The following is a 10125-nucleotide window of genomic DNA, read 5'->3' as shown; positions in this document are numbered from 1 at the left end:
GAGTTGGTTGTTGAGGAGCCTGATGGTGGAGGGGTAGCAGCTGTTCCTGAATCTGGTGCTGCACCTCGACCTCTTTCCTGATGGTTGGTGTGGACCTTTGAAGATGTTGTTGCTCTCTGATGGCTTAGATTTTCTCCATTGTGGAGAGGGTTTTAGCCAGTGATGTCCTAGGCTGTGTCCAGGGCTTTCCACTCGGGGACATTGGTGCTTGTTATTTGTTCCACAACATCTTGTCTTATTTATCCAAGTTGTTTAATTTCCCTGATAGCTTCACATTATCTATCCATTCTCCTCTTCCATCCAATTAAGTTTCATTCCCCAACACCTCAAAGACTACACTTATATAAATTAACAAAATGCAAAGATGTTATTTTATTTTGGAGGCGGGTAAGATCTTTTTTTCTCAAATTTCAAATCCTTCGGCAGGAACCACGAACCGGTTAATCGAAATGCGCAAGCGGCGTGTTTAAAAACTTGTCGAAGCGGGGCGCGCTAGGACCAGGGGAAGTCCTTTCTCCGGCGAGGGCGGGGGTTAATTGAGTTGCCGGTCGAGTTGGAGGAGGCGCTGTGGCCATCTTAAGGCAAAGATGATCTGAGTGAGGAGCCACCGACTTGCGAGCAACGCTCCCTTACCTAGACACGGGCACACCCGGCTTTCTCTCGATGTCCGTTCGAGCCAAGCGCACAGAGCCAGGGCGACGGACAACCGCGGCGTCAGGGGAAATCACAGCAGTTCACAAGCCAACGGAGCACGTCAAAACCCAAAGGCACTGACTCCCGCTTAGCCCCATTTTTCTCTCTCCACCTGGTTTGATCATCAAAGAGCCCGACTCAATTGCGATAGAAGGGTTCACGACCAAGAGCGAAATCCGTGGGTGGACGAGTTTGTGGGAGCCTCCCGTTTCCTTTGACCGGCTCTGAAATTGACCCGGGAAGTCCGTGTGAAGACTTGAAGTGAGATTTTAAAATGGGTCGAACAGTGAAGTGGCGCGGGGATCTGTTCCTGTCTCTGCTGGTGTTGCTTGGGGTTGGGACCCCCTTTTGCAGGACATTGATGTACACGAACCACTGGGCACTGAGGATAGCCGGTGGCGCCGAAGAAGCCAATTCAATAGCAAGTAAATACGGATACAGAAACTTGGGGCAGGTAAGGTGCATTCCTCGCAAATGTATTCTCCACGGACAGTTCGCACACCGTCGAGGGCGATTTGTGAACTCTTTCTCAGCACCAGCTTTCCCTCTCTAATTTCCTCCACCCGGCGACCTGCTCCAGCACGGATCGGATTTGCTGCTTGGGCTGAAGAACTTTCTCAGTCGAACCCTGTCCAAGATAAAACTTGGATTGCAACGAGGTTTTATTGAAACAATCGTCAAGTTAGATTGATCACATTTTTTTTCTTTTTTTTTTAATTAAAAAGACCGAACTTGTGAGGCTTAAGACATTGCTCTCCAAATGTGGTCCTGCAATTAGAACAGGTTCTCCCTGACTTTGCATTTGAACCGGCTGCTTTGAGCGGCACAGGTGGGTGTGGGTGTGCGCGCCGCTGGAAGCGAGGGAAACGACCCGCCACGGCTGGCTTCGTGCAGGGCTAAGTGGCCGGGTCTCGGCCAGGACACGCTGATGGCTCTACTGGCTCGTTCCTCTCCGTGGCGCGAAGCGACGGGGTGGGATGAGGGGGTTTGAGATCCCCGATCGGACTTTGACAGCCTCTCCTCTCTCACAGGAAGGGTCCGGTCCAGTCCCCCTCGGACCGCGTCTCGCCCGTGGTGGGCCGGCTGCCGCTCACCTTTCACTTTCCTCCAAGGTCGACTCTCTTTCAAGGGTGTGCGTTTTAAAACATTCAGATCCGACTCGGTGGACCTGTGGAGGGTCCAGTGTTGATCCACCTTTCGGACCACTTCTGCCCCAGAAAAGATCCCATGACCCAAGAACCTGAATCCTGCTCCCTGCCCCAGCTCCTCAGCCCACTGTTACTCTTGGACCGAGTGAGGAAGTTTCATTCCACTGAGCTGACAACGCTGGCCATTCACACACCTGTATTGTTCCACTGACCCTTTCCAACGAAACATGGCTTGTTACGAACATTGTAACAATTGCGCGATGCTTCTTTTTGTGGATTGCCCATGTATTTCATTAGTCTGTGACAGAGGTTAAAGTAGGTTAAATGTTAGGTTTGAGAACTAAATGGATTGGCAAAAAAAAACAATCTTGGGGGAGGGATGAGTGCAGACGGAACCAGGCGCAAAGTCATGATAGTAGGTGAGGGGTATTGCACAGGAAATTGTGGAGCAGAGCGGTATTTTTCCCACTCAAGTTCTAATTAGTAGAGTTCCTTCCAGAGCGTCCCGAGACATTTTAAGGCGAACAAAATAATTTGTAAGTTCAGTCAAGAAAATGTAGGAAACCTTGCAAAACGATTCGCAAATAATGAAGTTCGACAAATGTTATGAGTACTGGATAATTAATTTTCTTGGTGTTGATTGGGAGGCAATACACTCCAGCTCTCTTGGGTGGTGTTACGATGTCTCCTGCAAGGAGTTTCATTCGATCACGAACTGATGGTGAAACACTGGTGAGGTATCACATTGGAGTGTTAGCCTTGGTGTTTTGTTCTCAGATCAATAGGATGAAAAAAAAATCATAATGTTACAATTCAGAGAGCATGACGCACTGATTCAAGGTTTCGAATCGAATGGGTATGAGATTGAAGGTTAGGGCGGATTTTGTTAAGGGGTGTGGAATTTTGGCGTGCAGGGGTGGACCCTGAAACAGGGTGACTGGTTCCTTTCCCATTTCAAAAAAAAATCAGGCAAATTTAATTCTGGTCCCTTTATTTACTTTTGCAAAATAATCTGTTACCACATTCCGTTTCTTCTCCCCCCCCCCCCCCCCCCCCACCACCAACAGACACAAAAAAGTTTCACATAAAGATGTCCACAGTAGTTGGCAAAGAGTCCATTCTTCAGGTGAGCTGAGCCTGTAGGCTTTGGTCAGTTCAGTGACAACAAATGCTCACCAAATTCTGGCTAACACAATGCAGTTCCTGAACAGGTTTGGTTTGAGAGTGATGGGGAGTAATACTGTTATTTTTTTTTCTTATTTGATTCAAAGTTGCTGTGATCAATTTTCCTTTCCCCTCTCTTGAGAAAGAACATTTAATCTTCATCTGGATCTGAACCTTGCCTTTGTTTTCTGAGCTTACCATGACTGATGATTTCTTCTCATGCCTCAAGCCTGACTCCTCTTAGACACCTGAATATAGCCCTCTGCTCACTCAATCCTTGCATCTCCAGCAGCTCACTAGATATTAACTGCCACCATTCCCCTCATCTGTTCCACCCTTGCCCTCTTTGGATGCACTGCTCTCTGTTCTATCTGCAGCTAGCCCATCTGTGCTGTTGTCATCTGGTACTCTGACCCCTACTTTGCTGAGGGCATTCGGCAGCTGTCAGACATTTCCTCTTGCTTGCTCCTTTAATGGGATCTTACCAAGAAGCATCAGGCCACCAGTCTCCTGCACTATCACTGACCTCATCACCTCTGGAGATCTCCCTTCCACTGCCTCCTACCTCATTGTTTTCCAATACTCTACTTCCTGGTTCTCCATCCCATCAAGGATCCACAAATTTAAATGCCTGCTTGGACTATTGTTTCCACCGGCCTTACTGAAAATCTCAACTTACTCCTTGGTTCATTACCTTCCTTCCTGCATCCATGACATGTCGCATGCTCTCCATCACTTTAATGACTTTCAGTTCCTTGACCTTAACTGATTTTCCAATGGGGCACTGGTGAGGCCTCATTTGGAGTATTGTGTGCAGTTTTGGGCCCCCATCTTCAAAAGGATGTGATGTTGGAGAGGGTGCCGAGGAGATTTACTTGGATAATTCCTAGAATGCAAGGGCTAATGTACAAAGAGCGTTTGGCAGCTCTTGAATTGTATTCATTGGAGTATAGGAGAATGAGAGGAGATATCATAGAGGCTTTTCGTATTTTGAAAGGTTTAGATAGGGTGGATGCGGATAAGATGTTTCCCTTGGTAGGTGAATCAAGGACAAGGGGTCATAGTCTGAAAATTAGAGGCTATCCATATAAAACAGAGATGAGAAAGAACTTCTTGAACCAGAGGGTCGTGGAACTCACTGCCGCATACAGCAGTGGAAGTGAGATCACTGGGTGTATTTAAACCAGAAATGGACAAGTATCTCATTAGTAAAGGCATCATGGGATATGGGGAAAAGGCCGGAAATTGAAACTAGTGTAGAGTAGCTTATGGAACAGACTCGATGGGCCTAGTGGCCTGTTTCTGTTCCTTTGTCTTGTGATCCAGTCCCTGAATACTTCGATCTAAAACTAACCTCAAACTTTCCTGGATAATAGACCTAATTCTTCCTCCTTCATTCCTCCTCTGGCAGGACTGGTGCTTGCCTTCAACAATTTCTTTCTCTCTCCCTGTTTTGGGAAACAGAGATCTACCAAATCCCTTGAAGGGCTCAAGCCTAAAATGTTGGTTATGTATCTTTATCTTTGCTATGTAAAGTGCACGGTTTGACCTGCCGTGTTTCTGCAGCTATGGTTTTATTTCAACCACAGTGACTGCAGACTTTTGTGTGTTTTACTCCAGACATGGGGAGAATGTACAAACACTCTAAAGATAGTGACGAATTTGTAAAACTTTCATTTTTTACTTTTAACTTATTTCTCAAACCCACTGATTCCCACATTCACCTTGACTACACCTCCTACCATCCAGACTTTTGTTAGGGCACTATCCTTTCTCCCAGTTTCTCAGTCTTTGCTGTATCTGTTGCCATGATGGGGCTTTCCATTCCAGGACCATTCAGATGACCTCCTTCAGTAAACATGGCTTTCGCTCTACTGCTCTTGCATATCTACCCTCAACCTTTCCCCCTGACATAATAGTGTCCATGGTGGTAGATTTTAGTACTGCATCTACTGGAATCTGGGGCAAGAAACAAACTGCTGGAGGAACTCAAAAGTTCAAGCAGCATCTGTGGAAGCAAAATGGATGATTAACATTTCTGGTCAAGACACTACATACGTCAGTGGTGGCTTTCTGGTTCATGAAGGCAGCTTACCACTACCTTCTTGAAGATGATAGGTAATTACCAAATAAATACTGCTCAGCCTGTGAAGCCCACATCCTTTGAATGAATTTTTTAAAATGCATAATTCTAAAAATGATTTTTTAATGGATTTGAGCTCTAGCCATATATCCAATTAAGAACTTTTATGGTTGTCATGGTTTGCAATTAGTGATGCTTAAAGTTTTAATTGATTTTAATTGTAAATAGTTTTGCAAATGTTATTAGTTTAGGTCTTCTATGAGCAATTTTACTTACAATATAACATTTAAACTTGGTTTTTGGATATGTTTTGTACCATTAATGATCATTATGAATGGTCTGAATAGAATTGTTTCAGGGTAGTTTTAATTACAGATTTGCTCAATAAAAACAATGTATTTGAAGCATATTCAGTTTACTGAACAGAAAATTGCTCTCTAATTGGATTGATGTTGTTTTCATTCTTGTGTTAAGTCATGTCTTCTTTATTATTCATGTATGGAAATTTGGCCTCACAAGAGAAGACCAGCATTTATGACAATGAAATGAGGTGGTAGGCCACCTGCTAGACCAAATACAGCTTCATGCTTGCTGGGCTGTTTCAGAGGGTACTTGAGGGTCAGTTGTGTCCCTGTGAGTGGTGTTGCATGTATGCTGGACAAGGAGAATAGATGTTGTTCCCTTCAGGAGATTAATGAAGTGTATTTTTTGAAAGTGAGATAATTTCATGGTCACTGTTATCTTTTTAATTTCAGATTTAAATTTTAAATTTGACATACAGCACTGTAAGATGCAAATTTAGCTCCACAAGTCCATGTCACTCAAATTACACTCCATTAACCTATATCCCGGTGCATTTTGAAATTTATTTTGAAATCTATTTAATTAAATTTGTTCCCATAATATACTAAAGGTCTGGATTAATGATGTAGGGGAAAAATGGATCATTAATCCAGATATTTGGGATTTCTGGTCCAGTAACAGAACCATGCTACGGTTTAATTAATTATTTTTCATAAAGCATGATATTCCTCATAGTGCAAAGCTAATTTATCAAATTTGAACAGTTGGTTTAAGGTCAGATAAGTTTTGGATGGTGAACATAAGGGAGTGAATTATTCCTAAATATGTTGTGCCTTAATCTGGTATTGGTTTTAATTTTTAATGTTCAATAAGCATCTTTCCAATTCTATTAATCATTCATAAACCATGTGTAGTTTATGGAAACGAGTTAAGTGCTTGTTTGTGAGATCAAGATCGATGATTGGTGTTAGAAAATATATATTAATTCCTCTGGTTCATAAAAGGGATTGGTTCTTGAGTTTAAAAAAAGTGAGATAAAAGATTATTTTAAACGAGATTCATGGTTAAGAGAAATCCTTTTTGTGATTATGGCTACTACATCCAATACAAAATTGATTAAAATTATTTCAAATGGTAGTCCTAGCATCTTGTAGTTTATTGTCTTTTCCCTTTACTCATTGTCATTCCACTGGAGATTGAGCTTGATTGCTATCACGGTCTCTCAGTATCTAATTTACTAATTCTAGAATCATGCTTTAGATATAGAAGCTTATACCCACTAAAGCAGAAGCATCGTAATCTCGTTTCACTTCTTGGATTGTCTAAATATTTTATTTGGAGCAGGCAGAAGGTTTCCACATTTTAGGCACTTTCAGGTGGCCAAAATCGCCCTATGTAAAGCCGCATATTATGCTCATATGCGGGTGTCAGGAGGCCACTTGAAAGCGCTGGAGGTGCATGCGAGGCGAACCTTGTAACCCTCCTCTGGGAGGGATAATCGTCGGAGCACTGAGGAAGTCCCCCCGGGCACATCAATGCAGCCACCTGAAAGCGTCTGCTAAGGGGATGAAAATCAGCTGGTGTGTGCCTGACAGCCCTCCTCCCAGCTGCCCCTGACCCCCGGCGCGGGACGTCAGGGCAGGGGCAGCCGGTGTGGAACATCCCCATACTGATCCCACTTCCCCGCTCTCTCCCCACAGCCCTGTATCAGTCCCCACACTGTGGGGCGGCTGGCGTGGGCTGTCAGTGCAGGGACAACTTGTGTTGGATGTCCCCACACTGATCCCGCTGCCCCGGTCTCTCCCCACGGCCTGCGCCAGCCACCCCACAGTGTGGGGACTGATGTAGGGCTGTGAGGAGAGAGCGGAGCAGTAGGATCAGTGTGGGAATGTCCTGCGCAGGACGTCCCCGCGCTGACAGCCCACGCCTGCCGTCCCAGCTCTGACAGCCCGAAGGGACAGGAGCCGGAGTGCGCTTCGAGGTGCCTCCCATGAAGCTGTCCCTTTCAGATGGCCAGCGCTGCCACCTGAACAACCATTCCTCAGATCTGCATCCACTTCTGCAGGCGCATTCTTGGTGGAGAATGCATCTGAAGAACCCTTTTGTTTTTCACAAATGATTTGGGATCAAATACCACACCAATTTTGCTGTGACCTCTGCTCTAATTTATTTAGAGTATCATTTACCCTTGAATCCATTGGATATATATTCAAATTGGGTCCAGTATTATTTCCTTTAACACAAAAATAAATTTTGAACTTGTATGTAGATTAATCATGCCTGACCTAGATTTTACCTTCTGTTGGTGGAACTTTGTTTCTATTGAACTAAAATTTAATTGCCATGGTTGGTTGAAAGTGAAATAAGGATATTTAAATCCTGCTTCTGCTCTTGAAGTTAGCTATCTCTTCTTGTTGCTATGTAGTGTAAAATAATTTTGATCTATTTGGTAAATCCGAGTGGAAATCTAAAATCTGTTCTTGTTTATTTTGTAGCCTCAACCTAAAATCTGCCTTGGAGATTGTCAAACTAAATTAACTGAGCCCAAAACTGTTGGGGAGAACCTCCTTGCCCAGCTTACCATCCATAATGAGCTTTATTAGGGAGAGTCCTAGAATGGATTGTGTTTGATGTGGGAATGTCACACTGGTGCAGTAAAGATGTGTTCTTTCTTTGGCTTGGCTTCGCGGACGAAGATTTATGGAGGGGGTAAATGTCCATGTCAGCTGCAGGCTCGTTTGTGGCTGACAAGTCCGATGCGGGACAGGCGGTTGCAGGGGAAAATTGGTGGGTTGGGGTTGGGTGTTGGGTTTTTCCTCCTTTGCCTTTTGTCAGTGAGGTGGGCTATGAAGGGAATTGCACATTATGACTAATCTCTAGCCCTGCCACAGTATCATTCATTTGGACAGAATTTTCAGTACGAATTATCAGAATGTTAAATCTGAGCACAAAACAAGAAAAAGACATTAGCAATTTGGAATAGTTGCATAATTTTTACTGTCAAATGCAATTGAATGATTTGACTTGCCCTCTCAATAATCTGAAGGGAATATATGAAGTATGTGCAACTACTGCTCCTTTTTAAGCTTAATTTTAATTTAAAAAATCTGTAACAAAGCAATACAAACTTTAAGAAATAATTCAAGCTGTAGAATACCCTAAAGGAGAACCACCAGGTTGGATCAGCAGTAAAGAAAGTGAATGCTATGTTGGCATCCATTTTGAGAGGAATAGTGGACAAGATGTCGATGAAGCTCTATGGGGCACTGGTGAAACCTCATTTGGAGTACTGTGTGCAGTTTTGGGCCCCTTAACTTTGAAGAAATGTAATGATGTTGGAGAGAGTTCACAGAAGATTTAGCAGGATGATTCCTGGAATGCAAGGGCTAATGTATGAGGAATGCTTAACGGTTCTTGGACTGTGTTCATTGGATTATAGAAGAATGAGAGGAGACTCTCGTAGAAACATTTTGAATGCTGAAAGTATTGGACCCACCCATGGTGGATGAGTCCAGTTCAAGAGGGCACAGTCTTAGAATTAGAAGGTACCCATTTAAAACCTAGATGAGGAGAAACATTTTGCCAGAGGCTCATGGATTTGTGGAATTCGTTGCCACATACAACTGCGGAGGCCTGATCATTGGGGGGATCATTGAGGAGATTGGCAGGTATCTAATTAGGGTATGGAGGGATATGGGGAAAAGGCTGGAAATTGGAATTAGATATGAGAATGGTTGAGCTCATGGAGGAGTAGATGTGATTGGCCAAATGGCCTACTTCTGTTTCTTTATTTTGCAATCTTGTGTAGGAGTATGCTTGATAGCAGTTGTACAAAGGTAATATGTACAAAATGCAAAAAATTCTATCTCATTCATTTCATGTCCTCAATAGGACATCTTTGGAAGAATGTAAAAAATTAAACATGTTCATATTTGCTTGTAATATTAGATTAATTATGCTCTTCACAGCCAAATGTATTCTGATCTCGAATGAATTTTACACAGTGTCTGCAGACTTTTGTGTTTTACCATCGGGTCTGCAAACTTTCATGTATTACTTCTGATCTTGATTAAAGTTGGAGATTCCTCATTTTCTCATTCCTTTTAATGATTTTGTCTGTTAAAAATCAAATGTTGCCCATCAATATCAATTCCTTTATTGTTATGTGCATAAATACAAAATGTGCACTTTTCTTTTACCTCTTAAGAGACACAGTGGCATCATTAATCCAGCTCCCCTATTGAGAGAGAGAGAGAGAGAGAGAGAGAGGTGCAATCCCACCACCAACTCTGATGCCTGCCCCTCTGTGCACCTGTAATCTCCATAGCTGCACACTTCCTGTCTGTTACAGCAGTGAACCTGAGCTTCAGGCATCCAAATTGTCCTTCTCAACCCCTGATTCTGAACTCCCTGATATGATTTTGAAGCTGTTAACACCTAAGGCCATTCAGGAGCCTTGCTTGCCATTGGCAACATGAGAAATCCTGGCCCACATTCCAATATCAATTGTATAAGATCAAATTGTGGATGTTAGCCATCATAATTGTTTTTGATCTGATTTATACATATTTGAGTTAATATTTTATTAAATATCTGTTTCATGCATGTTACAAGCTCATAAAGTTATATAGCAATTAAATGTGCATTTTGGCCAGATGTGTCCATGCTGATCAAGATATCTGTTTATGATAATCCCATTTGGTTATTTTTTATTGTGTACCTTGTCGTGGTCGC

General features: G+C 43.1%; 1 protein-coding gene across 6 annotated transcripts in view; it reads left to right on the top strand.

The window, feature by feature from the left end:
* Window positions 1-523: 523 nt before the first annotated feature.
* Window positions 524-10125, top strand: part of pcsk5b (proprotein convertase subtilisin/kexin type 5b) — a 430761-nt gene continuing 421159 nt past the window's right edge. For 3 of the 6 annotated variants that reach the window (XM_069930580.1, XM_069930583.1, XM_069930589.1), the window contains exon 1: window positions 537-1147. In XM_069930580.1, coding sequence (XP_069786681.1) covers window positions 968-1147 — 180 coding nt within the window. In that variant the 5' untranslated portion in view covers window positions 537-967. Of the gene's footprint in view, window positions 1148-10125 lie in introns of all 6 variants that reach the window. The other 3 variants (XM_069930561.1, XM_069930563.1, XM_069930577.1) reach the window with 3 other exon arrangements.

Source organism: Narcine bancroftii, chromosome 1 (assembly GCF_036971445.1).
Source record: "Narcine bancroftii isolate sNarBan1 chromosome 1, sNarBan1.hap1, whole genome shotgun sequence".
NCBI lineage: Eukaryota > Metazoa > Chordata > Chondrichthyes > Torpediniformes > Narcinidae > Narcine > Narcine bancroftii.
The sequence above is the reverse complement of the archived record's forward strand: the minus strand, read 5'-3'. Positions and strand labels throughout refer to the sequence as shown.